Here is a 22597-nt window from a genome sequence, read left to right on the forward strand (position 1 = left end):
CCATATACTACTCTGGTGTCTGTCAGCCATTCCCCCTTTCCTCTATCCATATCACCAGCTTCATATCCATTTCCTCCAACTTATGTAATAGTTTTCCATGCACTATTCTGTCATGTAATTTTGCAAAAGTCCAGCAGTATGTGGTGTAGCTATTTCCCCTTACCCTACCCCTCACAAAGTCATGCCACCCACCATAGAGTATCATTCTTATCCATTCATTCCTGATTTCTACCATTAACCAAACTATTTTAAATACCTTAACCACTACTCCTGAGATACTAACCAGTTTGTAATTTGCTACTTCAGTCTTTGAACCACCATTATATAATGGAACTACCTTGCCCTCTTTCCACTCCCTTGGAACTTTGCCTGAGCTGAGACTTAAATTAAGCAGCTTGGTAAGAGTTATTGCCAGTTCTCTTACATATTCAAGTAACATGCAGACCAACACATCATCCAATACCATTGCTACTTTCATGTTGATTTTCCTTACTCTGAGTACCTCTGGTCCATCTATCTCAATTTCTTACATCAATCTAACATTGGCAACTGCAATGTTAGATTGATGTACTTCACCTGGATTCAAAGATACACTCACTACATCCACTGGTAGTCTATTCCACACATTCATCATACCATAAGAACAACCTGGACCTCATGTACTTCCTCCAGGAATTATCCTGGAAGCTGCCTTAGTTTCAAGTTCTATTCTTTTTGCTATGAGCTGTAAAATTTCTTTGGCCAGTACTGTAATATCGCCTTACAATACTGTCATCTTGGCTACCCTCTGCTGGATGTTTTCAATTGTATATCATCTCCTCTGAATTAAGGTGACCATATCTTAGTGAAATAATGAATATGTGCTTTTATCAAAGCATTGTAAATAAGACAAACAACTTATTATTCCCACAGTTAGTGTTCTCTTCAACATTGCAGTTATCTGATGTGATGACTTAATAATGTGATCCCTAAATTAAATGCAACAGATCTCCAGCTTCATTGACCACTTCTAGCCAGTTGTTATATTCTACTTGCAATGACCTCAGTTCAAAACACATAACGGTGTGCTTATAAATATTAACATTCTTTGCTAGTTGTCCACAGAACCAGTTTGTTCAGATTAGTCTGCTAGGATTCTTTATCAGAACTGTCTCATCACCCCCCTAACATATGCCTGGGATATTTATTAATCATGCATCATCGTGATTAATAAATAACTGTATGTTACTATCCAGACCAATCTCAATCATTAATATAAAAATTAAATAGCTCAACCCTGTAGTACTGTTTCTATTAGACTTTGCACTTTCATACATTACCCTGATTTCTGTCAGTCAACCATTATCCACATCCAAAACTTATTTTACATGCCCATCTCTTGAGTTTACATAACAACCATAAGTGTGGAATACTTTCAAATGACTTGGCAAATTCCAAGAAAAATATTGTGGAATATGTTTTGGACTGTTTGAGATGAGATAGTGCACAGAACTCACAAAATTTGGAGGGGTGCAGATATAAAACTATTGACATAGATAAGAGGGTAGCTGACAGTTTATGGGAGAAACAATGCAGATGGCATGTGATTAGTGGTATTCCACAGGGCTTTATACTCAGGCCACTGTTTAGTTTGTAAGGAAATTATATTGTTTGATGATGAAATATGAGACTGAGCAATAGTTAAAGATGTAGAGAGCTTGAAAACATTGAAAACAAAGTGTAAGGTAATCTTTTAATTTTGGGATGAAAATATTACCAGCTGTTTACCACACTGATGGAGAAAAGCTCAGGAAATAGAAGCTAGGGATTTGGAGGGTGCTAGTCTTAGGGAGCTGAAGTTTTAAGGGCATATTGCAAAAGTGGCTAAATACCTTTTTAGCCACTTTTGTAAGGTTTGATACAGTCACATCTGGACTACTATGTCGAGATCTGGTCACCTGAGTTTTTTTTTTTTAAATATATATATAATGATTTTAGTAGTCTATTGTCATTTGATTTACATGTTCTAAATTATTATTATTATTTTTATGGGTATCTCCATGGAGTCAGTAGACTCATCGTGGGAGACCAAAACTAGCAAAACAATATCTGTCATATCTCTTCTTGAATTCATTTACAGATGAAGAGCTCACAACTAAGTCAGGCAATGATTCCACTCATTCACCACCCTCCAGGCAAAAAACCTTGTTCTCACACCCTTGTTAACTACACTCTTCTTTAATTTCCAGGGATGAACTCTTGTTCTTCCATCACTATCACACAGCTGAAACATTTCCCCTGCATCGATCCTATAAAAACCTTTCAGTAATTTAAATGTTTCTATCATATCCCCTCTTCTCCGCCTATCAACCAACCTCTGCAATCCACAAGCTCTCAATCTATCAATGTAGGGAGCATTTTTTACATCACTCACCAACTTAATCACTCTTCTCTGAACCCTCTCCACAGCCTCCTCATCTCCAAGGAATCCAGGTGACCAGACCTGAGCACAGTAATCAAAATGTGGAAGTATCAATGCTTTATAAAGGGGAATAATAACCTCTTTATCTCTGGATGTTAGTGTGTTCCTCAACAACCAAGTAATTCTATATGCAATCTTGGACACCTTAGCAATGTGCCCCCTGAACTTCATCTCCCTATCTATCAAAACCCCTAAGTCCCTAGCCTCATCAATCTCTTGGAGTACTGTTCCGTCAATGTAGTGCACAGCTGGTAATCTTTTAATCCCAAAATGCATTACTTTACACTTTTCCACATTGAACTGACTTCCATTACCTTTTGCCCATTCTACCAGCTTATTTAAATCATCCTGCAAACTTTCAACATCAGCTTGATTTTTTATTGCGCTACCAAACTTTGCATCATCAGTAAACAACTGAATATCTCCCTTTAAGCCATTTCCTATATCATTTATATACAAATTAAACAACAAGGGCCCAAGCACAGAGCCCTGAGGTACACCACTGGTCACCTGCCTCATCCTGGACTCAGCTCCTCCATACATCACCTTCTGGTATCTCTCCCTGAGCCATTCTCCTATCCATATCACCAATTTAGTATCCATTCCCATCTGCTCCAATTTGCATAACAGTGTTCCATGAGGTAACCTGTCAAAAGCCTTAGTTGGATATTTAACTTAAGAATAATCCAGAAGTACCACTGTGTAGCCAGTTCCTTTGTCCAACACAGACAATCTATTAACTTTTCTATTATGAAAAGTTAATAGATTGCTAAGGCAGGATCTACCTTTAACAAAACCATGTTGGCCTCCATAGAGTATCATATCCTGATCCACCCATTCTTGAATTTTGTCTTTAACCAACTTTTCCAATACTTTTACCACTACTCCTGAGATGGTGATTGGTCTGTAATTAACTACTGCAGTTTTAGAGCCACCCTTATGCAAAGGAACCACTTTGCCTAACTTCCACTCCCTAGGGACCATACCAGAGTTCAAACTTAAGTTAAATATCCAAGTAAGAGAGGTCTGTCAACCACTCTTACATTCCTCTGCACATTCACGCAACACCCAAGCTGATATTCCATCTAAACCTACAGCAGTGTTTGCATTTAAATTTTGTAATATATTAAATACCTCTGATTTCTTAGCTTCAATTCTCACATTAGTTATTGCTACAGGTACAGAGATATCCTCACTTGGGTGATAGATTTTTGAAAAGTGATCACTCAGTAACTTAACTATTACATCTGATTTTGTCACCTCGATACCATCAGCACCCACTAAAGTTATCCTTCCAAAGTCATTCTTCCTTTTACTTGCCACATAGCAGAAGAACTCTTTGGGATTACCCTTGATCTCATTGGCTAAGGTCTTCTCATAATCTGATTTAGCTTTTCTTACTATGTTGGTAACCTTCCTAGCTTGAGCCTTGTACTGCTCATGAGTGTACTGATCGCATTTCTCCTTGTACATTCTCCATAACATTTTCTTTTTTTGCAGATCAAGCTTGATACTACTGCTCATCCATCTAACGCCTACCTTGTTTGTCTTCCTGACCATGAGGACACAATTTGATATTGCTTTCCTCAGATACCCGCTGATTTTATCCCATGCACTGCTAACATCTTTCCCCTGCAATATGTTCTGCCAACGCCTGTGTGCAAAACTTTAGTTGGTGCCCCTATCCCCCCCTCCCAATAAAAAAATCACTTTAAAAAAACGTTTTTTTAAAGTATTTCCTCCTCTTTGGCAGCTTTACTATCCTGGTGCCTGTGTGCATCGCACACATTGCACACTGGGGCGGTACGCCCCCTGGTCCTGTATATATCCCTTCTTAACAGAAAAATCCACAGATTTTGCAACCTCCCAAGTCAATACCACATGATCACTTTCACCAATTGGAGGTAACGAGAACACCTTACTTATGCATATATCCTCTGAACCAATAACCAGGTCCAACACTCTCACACCACGTCCCTTCAGTTATGTGCTGTTTCAAGTAATTATCTCGTAGAAGATGTATGAACTCCATTTCCTTTTTATTACGTGAAATTTCCTCCTTCCAATTGATATCACCATAATTAAAATCCCCCATGATAATCACTAAACCTGCACTCATTGCACTAATTTGCTGATGCATGAATTCAATATCTCCCCCTGTACCCCCTGGCCTATAGCAGCATCCAACTGTATATTTGGTTGCGTTGGTCACTATTTCACACCAGACCGCCTCAAATGAACTCTCGTTCACATGTCTATCATCTTGATACTACTTTCTTTGGCTGCAACACATCAGCTATCATCAACAGTTACTCCTCCCCCTGTTCTATCTTCTCTATCCTCCCTGAAAATACTGTACCCATCGCATTCAATTCCAGTGATCACATCTTCTGCTGACAGCCAAGTTTCACTAATGCCTACAACTTTTGGTGAAATTGCACTGACTAATGCCAAAAATTCTTCTCTCTTATTTCGAATGCTTCTTGCATTGGTATACAAAAATTGCACATTCCCTCTAGTTCTTGTACCGGCTTTAGAACTGATATACAAGTCACTAATTTCAGGTAGTCCCATGCCGATTTTTATCCCCTCTCTTCTGCAATTTATTCTGTGAATAAGGATCAATAAATATACAATCACTGCTAAAGTTTCTCTCTCTTACACTCAACCTTTTCAATATTAGTTTCCCTGCCCAATTACTTCAACTTGTTCAGAAAAAAGCAACTTCTTCAATCGCTTATGTCCTTCCATGTCCGGATGCAGCCCATCTCTAGTATACAACTGTCTTTTTCCTTCAAACACATTCCAGACATCAACAAATTCCAGACCTCTTTTTTTTTTGCACATTCTTGCAATCATATCATTCATTATCATCGCTCGTCTACTTAACTCGTAATTGTCAAAACGAGGCCGCACACACACTATCCCCCCACCTTTTCCTCTTCACAATATCTAACAATGTTCTTAAATCTTTTGCTACCCGATTTATACCACCACTAAGGTCATTTGTACCCACCATAACTATCATCTTGTCTGCATCATGCCCTCTCTTTATTGCTAAAGCCACTCTTTCTATTGTCCCACTAGCCAAGCACTCCTCAGCCATACTGCTCTCCATACCCTTAATCATAGAATCACCATATATCTTACCACTCTTAACTTCATTCAAGTCCACACAAACGTCACTCATGGACTCATTTTCTATGCTATTCAGCATGACTCTCACAGTTTCATTACGCAGCGCTCTTTTACTTATCCCCCCCCCCACTTTCACGACATCTCGTTTCTTCCAGACCTCTTGTGGTTTTATTTCTTGACTCCCAATCACTCCCATACAATTTATTACTTCATTATTCACCAAAGACTCACCCATACATAATCCTGTTCTAGTTACTTCAGCTAAAGTAATCTCTATAGTCCTATTTTCTCTGTTTAACACATTAAACTCAGTTTTAACTTCCAGTATCTCCTTACCGAGCACTTCCAATTCCTCATGCAGAAGATGAAGGTCATTTTTCATTTTCATGAACTCTCGCCGAAGTTCTTCCGCTATGGTCCCGATGTCAGCTTCCATTCCTAAATGCTCCAGCCTATCCCTACACTTCTCACATACGTCGACATTTTCGTTCTTCTCATATAGCCAGACCGACCACAGATCCTTAAATATTTATTATATCATTTACATCATTTATTATATCATTTACTGAAAAAAAATTGATGTCCTTTTCATATTCATATGATAAAGTACATCCTAACAAGCTGAAAATATTTCAGCTTTGCAATGCTGGGAAGTGATCAAGAGATGTAATGCTAAGGAACTACTTCCAACTGCCTTCTCAGTCTGTCAATTACCCACCTTACAGTTCAACTTCTTTTATTCAATTTTGTATGATTTACCACATTCCAAGTTAAAACTGCATGATCATTTTCCAACTGGAGGCAAAACAGCTATCTTGCTGATACACATATCCAAATTCTATTACTTATCCTCTTTGTGCACTATGGCACAGAGGCAGCACAAGATCCATTTCCTCCAGTTACTTCTGTCTTGTGCAACTTATTCTACTGCTCTTCAGTTCTTTCAACTACCCATTCTTTCCTTTTCTGTCATTCTCTGACATAAAAGGAAAGAATGGGGGTTGAGAAATGAGAAAAATGAAACAGATCGGGATGTGAGGGCAAGACTGAATGAATATATGTGGTAACAGTGATAAAGATGATTGGGAAAGGGCAGGCGTAGTGGGGAAATCACAATCAACAAATGGTTTGGGTAGGACTGGTTATAGACCAAAAAAGTGAACTGCTGTGTTTATTTACAAATGCCAGGAGTATCAGAAATAAGGGAGATGAAATTGTTTCACTGATGAAGCTTATTAATTTGTATGGGAATTATATTCCCATAAGTTCACATAAGAACTGTTTGCAGATTATGCAAAACTGTTCTGACAGAACAGTTTTGCATAATAGGAGGAATCAAGCACATGTTGTGGTCTTACAGAAATACTTGAATAGATTGTATGAGTGGGCAACAGTATGGAACTATCAATTTATTGTTGCAAAGTGTAAGGTTCAGAAATATGGTAGGCAACAATGGGATGTAAAGTATACACTCGGCAAGGAAATTTTGGAGGAAGTTGAGGAGATAAGAGACCTTGGAGTGGTGGTAGACATGGATATGAAGTTCAGAAGTCACATTGTACCAGTTTTGAAGACATCACATCAGATTATGGCAATGATGCAGAAGACCTTAACTGGCAGAAATAAAGCGGTTCTGGTTCCATTGTATAAGGCCTTGATCATACCTGGTAGTATGGATTATTGTACACAGATTTGGCCCCCTGGGTTTCATGGTGATGAGGATATATTGGAAAGGGTCCAGAGAAGATTGACTAAGGTGATAACAGTTTTAGGGATGTGGGATATGACATATTGAGGGAATGCAATTTGTAAAGCCTGTCAATGAGGAAGAGAGGTGATATGATTGAGACATTTAAGTTGGTAAAGGATTAATATGGAAGAAATTTTCCATAGAATGGGAGAATGAGGTAGAACAAGGGGACATGCCTCGAAGCTGTATAAGGAGAGTGAGCAGGACATAAGGAGTAAGTTCTTAGCATGGAGAGTGATTACTGAGTGGAATACATTGCCAGACATGGTGGTGAATGTAGATACATTGAATGAGTTTAAAGCATAGTTTGATGGGTAACGATTAGCAATAAATGTAGATCTTATTGTATAAATGGAATATTGCAGCTATCTAGCATAAATTTTAATGAATATAGCAAATTAAATATGGAAACAGAGACTAGACTAAGCAAAACTGGTGTGTGGGAGAGCCAGTTGAATTTATATGCCCAAAACAATATACGATATTAGCCCAAAACAATTTTAACTTATGAATGGGAGAATTATGGAAGAAGTAAAACAGGACTAAACTGGAAACCATGGATATGCACATTCTGAGAAAAATTAGGAGAGTTAATAGATGATATCAATGACAGAATCATATAAAAAATGAAGATATTAGGAAAGAACTTGACATTGTTAATGCTCAGGAACATGTGATCAGAGCTAATTTCAGATAGTACAGTTACTTAAATTGAATGGGAGAGGAAAAGTTAGCAAAATAGGTGTTTGACAAGATCTGGATATTTTTCTTATATGAAAAAGATCCAAAGGAAGCAAAAATATAGATTGATGCCATCAGAAGTGCCCTAAGATGGAAATATAATATCTGACAATATTCGAGTGTTGACAAGTGAAATTAATTTGGGAGGAAAATTTTTCATAATAGACTAGTAATGTAAATTCAATTGTGTAGTACTCTAGTATCCTGTATACCTCCCTTGAGAGCACATATCAGAAAATAGATGCAGTTTTCATTTTCTAGCTGGAATAAATAACAGCTTTCAGATTTAATATTTTTTTTTCCTTGAAAGCCCAAATACAAAAATCATTGCTAATGTTATAAGTAGGAATGCATTAAAATAGGCTATTGCAATTTTTATAGAAAGAAAATACAACTATGAATCTTATTCTTATTTTATTGTACTTTAGTGAAGATAACATCAAAGACAACCTTGAAACATTGCTTATTCAAGTTAATATTAGCACAAAAATACAAGCCAGAATACATATCATTTATTATCTTCAAAATTCCATCCAGCAGAGTGGAAATGGAAATGGAAATATACAAGACAATTAGATCTAGTGTTTTATATGAAACAGAAACAAGGAAATTAACAGGCCAAGATGCAAAAGATTTGCAGATCCATGAAAATAAAATCCTCAGAAAAATCTTTCAACCTGTAAGTGATAACAATAACACAACAGGTGAATGAAGAAGACATAAACAAGAACTATACAGATTTCTACTTCTATTTGATGAAGTCTGAGCTTGCAGATTGAGATGGCTTGGATATGTGAAAGGAATGGGTGAAGAGAGAATGACTAAACAAGCCTTCAAGACCCGATGGAAAGAAACCTAGAGGAAGACCAAGGCAAGATTGGGAGAATAACATCCAAAATGAATTAGCTGAGATGGGAATCCTGGACTGGAAGAGCGCAAACAAAAAAAAAATTTGAAGAAATTGATATTTATAAATAACCTTAGAAGTTCTGCAAGCTAAAGAAGATTATCTTCAAAAAGCTTGGTAAACCCGACTAAGAACTAGGAAAAGAAGAATGCATATGTGAGCACATGCACATGCTGAACAGCCCACATTCAGTGGTTACCTAAAGACAGTTATAATTACAGTAACATGACTAACATTAGAACAGTCAACTGTAACAAATTGCAAAATTTACTAATCTGCATGAAAAAAAAATTTTATTTATGATTAGACCTACGCTTACAGTCCGGGATTGTTGTACTGTTCCAAGTGGGTACAACACATTCAACAGTAGCTCTCTCCAGCTGTGATGTTGGGATTGAATAACCAGGTTCACATTGATACCTGCAGATAGTTCCTTTTCCATATTTGATGATACTGTTATCTTTTGGTAGCTTTCCACTAAAATTACTGGAATCATCTGATGGTGACAAACACTGTAAGTAGCCATGTGCTGGAACTTCAGGTTTTGAGCAAAAAAGTGCTATAAAAACACAAAAGTTATTCATCTGTGTATATGGCAAGATTATAGTAAATGTACAAACCTGTTTATTGTAATCTAACAATCAAATATGTTTTTGATACTTAAATTCAAGTGTAGAATGGATGGGAATCATATTCATGCACAATCATTTAATATATGTCTGTTTTAAACAGACTACAGTTTGCAAAAGAAATTAATAATATTTCTCTGAAAATGAAATCAGGGTAAAACAGAAATAGTAAAGTAAAAATAGAAATTAATGAGTGCTCTTAAACAGAAATTTATGCAGTGGCAGATTACCCAATAGGTGCACACCTAGGGCCTCGACAATTCTATAGCAAAATGATAATATGCCTCTAAAAATTTAGTGAACATTTATATTTATTTATTTTCTAATATAATTTGTTTAGTTGTAATAGTAACTAGACAAATTAACTAAATAATTATAAATAAAGAAAAAACTTGTTAATATAAAAGGATTTTATTGTCTTTTTAATATAAAAAAAACACTTTTACATAAAGGGCCTTATAACAAAATTGCACCTAGGGCCTCAAAAGAACGAAATCTTCTACCGAATTTATGTAATTATTATTATTATTATTACGGGTTACTCCAGGGAGTCCTTAGACTCATCGAGGGAGGCCCTAAACATCATGTTCACACAACTGTTCAACATTCTCACAGTATCTATCATACCTTGCCTTGAACTCGTTCACTGTCATAGCACCCACAACAGACTCTGGCAGCTTATTCCACTCATTTACCACTCTAAAAGTAAAGAACCCAGCTCTAACACCCCTGCTAACCACGCTCTTGCCCAGCTTCCATGGGTGTCCCCTAGGTCTCCCACCACCAGTCCTGATCTCAAAAATATCCTCTGAATTAATCCTATAGAATCCTTTTAGCAATTTGAATGTCTCAATCATATCTCCCCTTTTCCGCCTATCAACTAGTTTCTGCAACTCACAAATCTTCAACCTGTTCTCATATGGTTCATTCCATAGACCTGCTATCATCTTAGTCACTCGCCTCTGGATCCTCTCCACCTCCTCCCCATCAAGAAGGAACCGAGGTGACCAAATCTGGGCACAGTAGTCGAGATGAGGTCTTATCAGGGTTCGGTACAGAGGTACAATAACTTGCTTGTCTCTGCTCGTCAAGGTATTTTTCAACAACCAAGTGAGTTGATGAGCTGATTTAGCTACTTTCGCAATGTGCCCCCTAAACTTCATTTCCCTATCCACCAACACTCCCAAGTCCCTGGCCTCATCAATCTCTTGGAGTATAGTTCCACCAATGTGGTATACTGCTGCTAATCTTTTCACTCCGAAATGCATAACCTTACATTTTGTCACATTAAATTGACATCCATTCTCCTTAGTCCAGAACTCCAATCTATCTAAGTCATCTTGCAAGACTTTGACATCTTCTGCATTCACTATCGCCCTACCCAACTTTGCATCATCAGCGAACAAATGAACTGCCCCACTTAGACCCTTCCCAATATCGTTAATGAACAGATTAAACAGCAGTGGTCCAAGAACAGAACCCTGTGGCACACCACTAGTCACAGGCCGTCTTTTGGACTCTACTCCTGAATAAACTACTCTTTGATATCTCTCCATCAACCACCCAGCTATCCATCTCACCAACCCTATATCCATTCCCATATGTTGTAGTTTACGGATTAGAATTCCATGTGGTATCCTGTCAAACGCCTTTGCCAGGTCCAGCAGTATCACTGTAAACCCATTTCCCTTATCCAGTTCAGTCATCACCTTGTTATAAAACTTGAGCAAGTTACTGAGGCATGATCTACCCTTCACAAAGCCATGCTGTCCTCTGTACAGTATCTCATTTTCATCAATCCATTCCTGTATTTTTCCCTTGACTACTTTCTCCAAGACATTGACAACGACTCCTGATATGCTGATCGGTCGGTAATTTGCAACCATAGTCCTGGATCCTCCTTTATGCAGTGAAACTATTTTCCCCTCTTTCCACGCCTTCGGGACTAAGCCAGACCCGAGACTCAGATTAAACAACATGGTCAAGGGCACTGATAATTCCTTAGCCGTGTAATATTATCACCAGAGTCATAAAACTCATTCTATGTTAGCAAATAGGGTGGAGGTTATCCTAATTATCACAATCTTTCATACTTTCTAATTTAAAACTGATTTATATAAAATAAGACCCAATGTACATATAAGATTTTGAAACACTTAAGTAGAGATACTAAAAAAAAGCATAAAATTAAACACCGAATTGAAATTAGAAGAATTTCTAAATTCTTCTAATTGTGGAAGAGTAAAGATCTTTCAGGCTGATTAAAAATCAGCCTGAAAGAAACAAGAAACAGAAAGTCACCAGGAGAAGATAGGTTAGGTTCAGAATTATATAAATATATAGGAATAAGGTTCTATTCAACTAGTAACCCCCAAAAAGAATGGAAAAAAGCAACTGTGATCCCTATTTTTAAAAAAAGTAGTAAAGATGACCCTAAAAATTATAGAGGCATAAGTATACTAAATGCCTGTTATAAAATATATAGCAGAATTTTAAATAACAAACTAATCAAATATTCTGAAAACTTTATTTTAGAAGTACAGAATGGATTTAGAAAAGGACGATCATGTATAGACCTGGCCTTTTGCCTAAAATTAAGAGAAAAGAAGAGAATACAATTTAGAAACACATATTACATTTAGTGAGTTTGAAAAAGCATTTTAAAAACTTAAAAGAATAATTTTTTTTAACATATTAAAAGATTTCTAAGTTTATTATAATCACAAGATTATTATAAAAAATATAAGCACTCCACCTCCCTTTTTGCCTTTTCTATCTTCATGAAAACACACTCATCAATCTTTATTACTGTCAGGATGTCACCTTCATTCAAACACATCCCACCGACTCAATCAATGTAACAATTTTGTTCCCTTTATTTCTGATACTTCTAACAAGAGTATACAAACAGTAGTTCATTTCTGGATCTATAATAGGTTTTACTAATGCCACTTATTACATCTTCTCCATGCTTTCACTGAGCCATTCCTCTCTCATCATCATCCCAAGAACCCTCTCCAAACCCAAATGCTCCCATCTCCACATCCAATGCCATCCTATTCCTTTGTCTTCTTACACATTCATTTCTTTTCAGCCTTTCTTATGCTCAGTGTCCTTGTCATCTTGACTCCCACCATTTTCCTGTCTTCAAATGTGTACTACACAGAAGTTTTTATAAGTCAGAGAGATTGTTTTTGGAATCAACAGAAGCCCTGAAACATACTCCAAATCTCAACAAGTATGGCAGTAAAAATTTGTCACTGACCTGCAGAGATAAAAGGGTTATCATTCCGTTGTATAAGACTCTGATCAGACCACACTTAGACTATTGTTCTCAGATTTGGTCCCCAGGATTTGAAGGGGATAAATTAACTGTGGAAAGGGTACAAAGGCAGATAACAAAGATAGTTTCAGGACTGTACAATGTTAGTTATGAGGATCGGCTGAGGTAATGTGAACTGCAGAGTTTGGTGAATAGAAGAAGGAGAGGTGATATGATTGAGACTTTTAAACTGTTGAGAGGTGGTTACAGGGTTCACACTGGGGAGTTCTTTTGCTTGGTTGAACAGAGGGAAGGAGTGATGACAAGAGGTCATCCCTGGAAGTTATGAAAGGAAACTGTGAGCAAGAGGATGAGGAGTGGTTTCTTTTCATGGAGGATGGTTGAACCATGGAATGCATTGCCTGATGGATTGGTGAGAGTGAGAACAGTCGATGAGTTTAAGGAGTGGTATGATAGACTTTGTGTTTCCTAGGAACACAAAGTCTATCATAATGAGTCTTGATAGACTTTGTGTTTCTTAGGAAGGACCTCCCACGATGAGTCTTTTGACTCCATGGAGGCCTGGATAATAATAATAATAATAATAATAAAAGATTTGGGATACAGTCATCTTAAGACCTAATTAATACCTGCTTTCTCTGTTTTTGTTTTCCCAATACAGATGGTGCCGAATTAGGACTTTAGTTTTTGTGTTGTATGTTACAACACAAAGATAAAAGTTTAATTAGGATGTTACAATTGTATTTTACAATTGTTCAAACTAGTCCCTGAATTGTTGTTTCTCATACTGTAACAAACTGCTTTAGTGCTCTAAAGATGCTGGATAGAATACCAGAAAAATATCAGCAACGAATAGTTATTTTCTTATCAGTCTGTGTTCTCATTTATACTGTTAAAAATGAATCAACATTTTCCTGTTGCACACCTTTTCCTCTCATTCTCCATTCATAAACACTCCTTCAATTCCTCCATCCTTACTCTTCTGTGCCTCCACATTGCTTCTTACTTGCTCAGATCCATTCTCTGCACTCTTCCACCAGCAGCCTCTCCAAATTACTCACACCTGAACTATTCAAATGCAATTCACTCATCCCACACATTTTCAAAAACTGCACTCCTTTCTCTTCACACATTTCTGCTAACATGCCATTCATGATCTCTGCCTCAACTCATCATTATCACATCAGGGTAACACACCGACTTCCTCTCCTATTACACTATTATCTTTTATTCTTCTCAACAATCACCTAATATCCAGTCTTATATTTTTCTCATTTCTGCCAAGTCATTTGCTCCTACTGCCACTACTCTTGCTCACTTACTCCTCATTTACAATGCTTCAATCATAGTAATCATCGAATATCAAATATAATAAGTGAATCCCCAATACAACACCACTCAAGAGTCTTTCATTACCTTTTTCATAGAGTCATCATTGATTTCACTTTTCCATGCACATCTACAATTCTCTTCATTTCACTTACACTTCATTTCTCGCTTTCAAATCTTGAATAATTATTTTTCTATTATTCACTTTTTGCTTCTTACCAACAGTTGCACATGCATTTTTGCCATCAGCCAAATTAACTGCACTCTAGTTTTTATCTTCATTCTTTGATTTCTTGAAGTCCATTCTTTTCTTCGATTTCTTCAAATCCATTCACTTGTGATGCCATGCTCCATACTCTGTGGTCCATCAGCATATCACACTTCCTGCATACCCACACTCACTCACTCATCTCTCTTATTCAACCTCTCTACATCAATATCTACAACATCTCCCCCATGCATACATGTTATACTCTCAGAACTATACCATTCTCGAAAAATCCAAGCCATTTATTTTGTCATTCATGCTGACTTATGCAGTGATCTCCCTCTCACTGCATTTTTTTCCAGAACATTAAATAAGGAATGTAGAATTTAAAATACTGTCTAAAAAATTTAACAAAACACTGCATTTGAATCACAAATATCGCACAGCAACACTCAACCTAAAAATTATGCAATAGCATCACAATGAACATAAAATAAAAATAAACTTATGTTGCTGCAGCCCATACAATGGTCATGGTCACATGGTCATACAAACTGTAAGTAAAGATGCTCAATGTTAAGAATTTTGGATCATTTAACTTCACTTTTTATGTATTCAAGCACTGGAGAAATGTCCTAAAAAATGTTTAGGACATTTTTCAGTGGGGTTCAAAATGGGGATTTTTTCTGCAGAATCAGTGTATATATATATATATATATATGTGTGTGTGTGTGTGTGTGTGTGTGTGTGTGTGTGTGTCTAGTTAACACATGCATAGCTGTAACACAAAAATGCTACGTTGGAGTTTTACCATTATTGTTGATCCAGAAAATAGCAAAACCACAATCACATCATTATAAGCCTTTGTTCACAACTACTGCAACTCTGAATAGCTATAGTCACTTTCACTACTGCATATCTGAAATCATTCTCTACTTCCCCTCATATGTGATATGTATGTATGCTATTTGATATTCAAATCTATATTTCATATCAATTCTGCAATACCAACAAAAAGCTTACCAGCACATGTTAAATGATGTTTCTTGCTCCATACTCCTCCTTTACAAACAACCAATCCATTATCAGGTGGTTTATGCAAAAATGTGTAGTCAGGATGGCAGAAATATTGACATATAGTACCTGTAGGGTATAGATCATGTTCAGCCTTGGCTTCACAAAGCACTAAACCATTTGGTATATCTTCTGGCTTTTTGCAATGAGTATCTCGAGATAGATGCCTTTTCTTTACTAAGGAAAAGATATTCCACAGTTAAGACTAATAAGAAAAGTATCTCATCGTTTTTTTTAATATATACTTAAATATAAAATTAAGCATTTGAAGTAAAATGCAAGTTTTACTTCTGTATGAAAAAAATATATATATACTAATGAGGAACTATTCATACAATTACTCTAATTTAGAGATTACATTTATTAACATTCAGTTGGAGGTGATTAACAGAACCATAACTAAAGGCTAAATGCATTAACTCTTTCTGAAGAGTCAGTTTGTCACTATGGGTTGAAAATATTAGTTTTTCAGTTAGAAAATATCCCATGATTGCCATCTAATACAGACGGCAATCATTTTTATAATCAAATACAAGAATTTTGCAAATTTTAAAATATGCACAATTAAGAAAAAAGGCACTTATAAGAGAACATTTGTATTCATACAAATACAGTAGACATAGTAATGAAATTATGAAAGTGACAAATGGAAGATTTAGTAACTAAATTTCAAAAGTCATTTGACACAAAGATCACAGCCAATATATTCCATTAATTTAAACAACACTAATTTTACTGCAAGCTTAGTTTGGTTATCAAAATTTATTAACAAGCAGGTTAAATCATAATGAGAAGATGTCCTTTAACAATCATAAGTTGTTAGAAAATGATTACCTACCATAACAATGTTTATACTGAGTAATGTCCATAAACACACTTTCTCAAAATTCTCCTTTGCTCCCTTTGATTTTTTATTATTATTATTACATGACACCTCCAGGGAGTCCAAAGACTCATCGAGGGAGGACACATGCTCTACAGCTCTCTGTCTCTATCAGCTACAACAAACCGCTACTACACCAATGCCATCTACCGCCCATCACCGCTATTAGTATTTTCACAGACAATCGCAAACATCCATGCCTACAGTGGGATTCGAACCCACAGCCTTTTGGCTGGAGAGCAGATACTCTAACCACTCGGCCAACCAGGCCAGCATTGATGGTTCTAGTTTACAAGAAATTGATGAGGCTAGGGATCGGGAGGGGATGATGGTGGATAGAGATTTGAAATTCAGAGGACATATCGCAAGAGTTGGCAAAATAGCTCAGGGATGACGAACAACACATTTGCAAGTAAAGATAGGGAGGTTATTATCCCTCTTTATAAGGCTATGATTCAGCCACATGTTGACCACTGTGCACAGATTTGGTCACCCACATTTCTTGGGGATTGGGAGGTGGTGGAGATTGTTCAGAGACAAATGACAAGCTCATGACAGGGTCTGTAGAAGGTTCCCTATGAGGATAGATTGAAGGTGTGTGGTTGCAGAGTTTAGGATTTGTAATGCTTTAATTAAGCTTCCTCAGTAGTTCTCTTAACATAGTTCACCTGACCTTATGTTCACTTGCTGTGAGATATTGAGGCAGCTTAATTAAAACCATTACAAATCAAAGGGAGCAAAAAAAAATTTGAGAAAGTGTGTTTACAACCATTATTCAGTAAACATTGTTATGGTAGGTAATCAGATGAGGTGTGAAATCTTTCTCCGGCTAGTGAGAGTAACCATAAAGTAATTGCCTAGATAATGAGCAGCCATATGAGGATCTCTCTCTCTCTCTCTATGACTAATGATTATGAAAAGTTCAGCAGATAACCTACAGATATATCATATCTGTAAGTTAGAATAAAAAACTAGATGGAAAGCAGATCAATGAAATGAAGAGGTTAGACCTAGAATCTGGAAGAAGACATTATAGAGGCAGAACAAACTGAGTGGTAATAGTTTCATGAACAAGGAGTAAAAAGCAGGTGAGAAAGGTACTTGCTTGATAAGAGCAATAAAAGTGCAGTATAAGCAACAGTTAGCTAATCAGTACCAGTCAGCAGAAGAAATTATTATGGAAAGATGATAATGATTGCGAAAAATTGTGATAACCACTGCTGAGGATATAGTTGAGATAATAAATGAGCAATTCATTAAGGTATTTCATCCTCATGAATATGACATCATACAGAACTTAGGTGCAGTGGAAAGGGTGAAGAGAGACTGATGGTGAATGACTAGGAGAATCAAGAATGAAGAATCAAGCTTGATATACCTTATTTTGAGGGTATATTCCAGAGAATTAACTACCTTGACATACTTCTTTAACAGAAGTCTTGTAATGGGCCAAGTTTGCAAAGAGCAAAATTATTCCTCTTCATAATGGAAACAATAAGACTAAAGCTTTGAATTATAGGCCAATCTGTCTGAAGTTGTGGTTAAAATGTTGGAGAGGTTAGCAAGTATCAAGATTCAGAATTGTATTGACATTGACAACAGCAGCATTCTTTGAGCAGCACCGGTTCACTGCAATCAACTTATAGCAAAGTGAAAAGTGTACTGGACAATGCAGATGCATAGATTAGTACATTTAGATTTTTATTATTTATTACATGACACCTTCAAGGAGTACAAAGACTCATCATGGGAGGGTACTCTAGTCTATTCCACTACCCATATCTCATCAACTTCCCCTATTACTTAATTCTCTAACTACACAATGACAGGACTACCATCAATGCCATCTACTGCCCACCCCAAACAACAGTAGTATTTTTTGTCTGTAAACTGCATGTGTTGTCATTGCCGATTTGTTTGTATGAAGGATGAAAAACCAGAGTTTCCAGTAGACATTGGCTAACTCACCCTCAATTGAAAAAGTCCATATAAAGATTCCTTTTGTCATGATGAAAATCGAATACGGATCTTTTCCAACTGAAGGGCACAATGTCCCATTATAATAGCTTAGCTGTTGGTTTGGAGATTGGCTGACTGATAAGTATCAGCAAGTTGTATGAGGCACACTGATGATTTTCCTGTTAAGGATGTCACCAGTGTGATCCAAAGGTCTGTTTTGGGCCAGTGCTGTTTAACTTGTGTGTTAACGATATTGGGAAAAGTTTGAACGGTGATATGCAATTCTGTAGATCATATCAAGGGCAAAAGAAACACGAGGATCAGAGCAGAGCAGATATGGCTTTGCAAGAGAACTTGAACAAACTAAACTAAATGAACTGGGCCACTAAAGGGCTGTCGATGTGCAATATATAGCCTCTCTTGTATGAGTGGCTGTGTAAGCGTTGTTGCATGGGAGGAGATGAGCACTAGACTGTGGTCAGAATTATCTAGGGGCCCACTACATTCACTGTGTATTTGGAAGGGTCATATGGTGAGGAAGAGATCTAGGGTGTTTGAAGAGTGGTTTGGGTTATCTGGTATTATGGTTGGCATCTGAACAAGCTGTGTAAGGTCGTTAGTGATGGCAATGTTTCAGCATCTCTGCCTGCAAGATCTGTACAACTGGAGGAGGAAAGTCAGTTGGTGTTGTGGACATTAAAATCTCCTAGGAGGATGATTTTGCTGTTAGGAAAGTGGGGCTGGAGAAAATCAATTTTTAAAGAGAGGAAATTAAAGAGCTCAGAATGGTTGGTTGCATTAGGGGAACGACAAAGACAGCAAATGAATTTGATTGAGCAGAGAAGGGATATTTTCAACCAAAGAAGATCAAAGTTGGGTGATTCTAGGTTGGGTGCTCTCTGGCAAGGTATGTCAGTTTGGTAGACTAAAGATGGTAGTGGACACTATTAAGATTAGAGTTTAGGCCACAGATGTTGGTGAAGTGGATGTGCAAGGTTCTGTGAGGCATATATTTGACTGCAAGGGTCTTGTACATTTTCTATGCAGTGCCTGCATACTGGTCTCGATGGTGGCTACTAGTGCCATCACTTGATTTTTGCACTAATTTAGCTTGTTTGTAGTTTATGATCCAATGTTTTTTCAATTTTGGCATTTTTCTTCTAGTTGTTTTCGAAGTTGATGACTTTGTTCTCTCTGAGCAAATGTTAGGTCTAGTCGAGCACATATGAGTGATTGGGGACAAGTGTCTTTGAATTTGTTATTGATCATTGTTATTACTTTAGATATGTTTGTTGGCATGTCACAAGTCACTTTTATGAGGAGTGGAAAGTTTGTTCCGTTCTTCCTTTGATTTATGGGTCCAAAACGATGGTACCTGATGATATTAGAATCGATGTTGCATTCTTCTGCTAATTTGATGATGTCTTTTTTTAGTGATTTTCCATTTACCATCAGAAAGTTAAAAATAACAGTTAAAAATTAATTAATTAATTAAAAGTTAAAAATAAAAATGAAAGCTAAAAACAAAAAATTGAAATTTTTTGTTTTTAGCTTCCATTGAGTTACGTACCATTGATAAAGTTAGGTCGTGGAGTTCGTGCACAGACAAGGGTGAGCTTGCACTGCAGTGCTGATTGTCAATTAGTTTGAGGTTAGCATCCAGTGCTCTTATTTTGGAGGAAAAAGTTCATTCATAACATTGATGTGATGTTCAAGGTTTTCAAGTCATTTGCCTAAGTTTAGTAGCTGTTTTACAGAAGGGAGATACAGCGAACAGAAAAAGGGCTGGTTGAGGTCGATAAATAGCTTGAGAGTCAATTCATCTATTTTTGTACAAGAAGCATGTAGCTGGTGGTAACAGAACTCACAATATACCCTTTTTTTTTATTAGTAACATAAATTTTACAGTTGTGGCACTTTGTGGGTCTGTCGGCGATCGATGAAGCTGCACTGGTGAGACACAGGGTGCTCGTTTGTCGTTGGCTTTTGTATGGTAGGCATAGTGGGAACTTACACATGGCTGATTTTTAACTATAAGTATAGCTTATTTCATGCACTATAAGTACTTACAGGTTGTGAAGAAGTAATCAGCTCCTTGGTACCCACTGTTAGGATTTCTGTTTAATGTTTAATTTGAATGAAAATCACTTACAATAGCCCTTATGAAATATGAGAAACACTTACAATAGCCATTATGAAATATGAAAAACACTTACAATAGCCATTTTGCTAAAAGCTATCAACCTAGTGATAGTGATTATTTAGTATTCACTTTGGAAATGACTAAGTTTATGAAGGTTCCATTCCGAAAAGGTTGCATACTGAACTGCAAAGCAGGAAATTATGACCAACTGAGTATATGAGTTCAGCAGAATGGTATTGGTTACTAGATGGAAAAAATATCGACAATGCATAGGAAGCATTTAAAAAATACTTAAATGATGCAATATCAGAATGTGTCCCAAGAGTTCGAAGAATAAATAGGGTTGGAGTCAAATGGATGTGTAATCTTATTAAGCAAGAGATTCATAATAGAAGGATGATGTGGAAGGAATACCATGTACATAAGGATGATGTCTGTTATGCAAATTATGAGCTGCAGGCCAGAAGAGTCACAACTGTTGTTCAGAAAGCTAAGTCTGAATATGAAAAGAAACTAGCTCTGCAAGCTAAAGACAACCCACGAGAATTCTATTGATATGCTGCAAGTAAAAGAAAGAATGAATATGAAAAATAATTTCAGAATGCAGATGGTGTGAGAGTAACAGATGCAGAAGAGGGTGGTCAACTAATGAGTGCCCATTTTGCTAAAAGCTATCAACCTGGTGTATGCAACATTGAGTTCATTGCTATCTCTTCACTGGATGAAGAAACTCAGCTATGAAGAGCAGGTATTAGACCTGTTGTACAAACTGAATAAGAATTCAGCAATAGCGACTGATGGGATATCAGCATGGGTGCTAAAAGAGTGTTCAGATGATTTATTCCTTTGACCAAGCAATATAATTTGAGTCTAAGAACACTGAAGATTCTGCAGCAGTGGAAAGAATGTGTGTAATCCCATTGCACAAGGATGGTGCAAAGACTGATGTATCAACCTATTGACCAATCAGTATCTCGCCAGTGGTGAAGATTTTGGAAAAATTGGTTAAGGCTCACATTCAGAAATGGGTTGACAGTGAATCTCTACTTTGCAATGAACAGTATGGGTTTACTAAGGGAAGGTCATGTTTTAGCAAATTGCTCACATTCTATAATAATGTTACCACTGAACTAGACAAGGGGAATGGATACACCATGATAATTTGGGATTTTGCTAAGGCTTTTGGCAGCATATGGCATGAAAGACTGTTGCATAAATTGGAGAATATGGGTTTGGATTATAAAATATTAGCATGGATAATAGGATGGCTGACTGACAGATATCAAAAAGTAGTATACATATATACGAGGGATGCGAGTCTGCAAATTTAAGGTAACCAGTGGTATACCACAAGGATCAGTCCTTGGTTCACTGTTATTCAATCTACATTAATGACATTGGGAAGGATTTGGCAGGCAACATATAGATATTTGTTGATGATGCAAAGATAGGTAAGGTAATCAGAAATGCAGCTGATACAGTACTTACAGAATGATCTAAATAAGCTGGAATTGTGGGCATGGGATAATGGATATCCATTCAATGTCATTTAAATATAAAGTTATGCACTTTGATGTGATTAGATATCCAGTGTTGTATTATATTGGCGGGATTATGCTAGAAGGCCAGATCTTCGAGTGTTAGTACACAGGAAGTTGAAGGGCCATGTAGCAAAGATTGCGAATACAACTCAAAAGATAATTGCAATGCTGAAATGAACTTTCACATGTACAGTTAAGGATGTCATTTTGGCCTCTTTACAAGGACTTGATAAGATCACACTTGGACTATTGTACACAGGTATGGTCTCCTCATTCTGTTGTGATTCTGATAAAGATAAAGAATACAGTGCAAAGGAGAGTGTGTTAAAAATGATATCAGGATGTGGAATACTGATTATGAAAACAGACTGAGAATTTGTAGACTGCAGACACTAACAAACAGGAGAAAGAGAAGGTGATAAGATTGAGACTTACAAACTTCTGAAAGGGTCATACAGGATTTTAGTTGATGGAATTTTTCATTTTATGGAGGGTGGAGTAAGGACAAGAGGGCATCCTTGGAAGCTGAGAATGAATACTGCTAAGAAGGG

The 22597-nt window shown here is 36.8% G+C and overlaps 1 protein-coding gene across 4 annotated transcripts in view; it reads right to left on the bottom strand.

Moving 5' to 3' along the window:
• LOC150105013 (sushi, von Willebrand factor type A, EGF and pentraxin domain-containing protein 1-like) overlaps positions 1-22597 on the bottom strand; it is a 344216-nt gene that overhangs the window by 159483 nt on the left and 162136 nt on the right. For all 4 annotated transcript variants that reach the window (XM_090396105.1, XM_090396104.1, XM_090396106.1 and 1 more), the window contains 2 exons: positions 15470-15697; positions 9311-9556 (listed from right to left, as the gene is read on the bottom strand). In XM_090396105.1, coding sequence (XP_090252231.1) covers positions 9311-9556; positions 15470-15697 — 474 coding nt within the window. The remainder of the gene's footprint in view (positions 1-9310; positions 9557-15469; positions 15698-22597) is intronic.

The sequence above is a fragment of the Typopeltis vanoorti genome, chromosome 7, assembly GCF_054136105.1.
Source record: "Typopeltis vanoorti isolate ZY-2024b chromosome 7, IOZ_Tvanoo_1.0, whole genome shotgun sequence".
In the NCBI taxonomy this organism is placed as follows: Eukaryota; Metazoa; Arthropoda; class Arachnida; order Uropygi; family Thelyphonidae; genus Typopeltis; species Typopeltis vanoorti.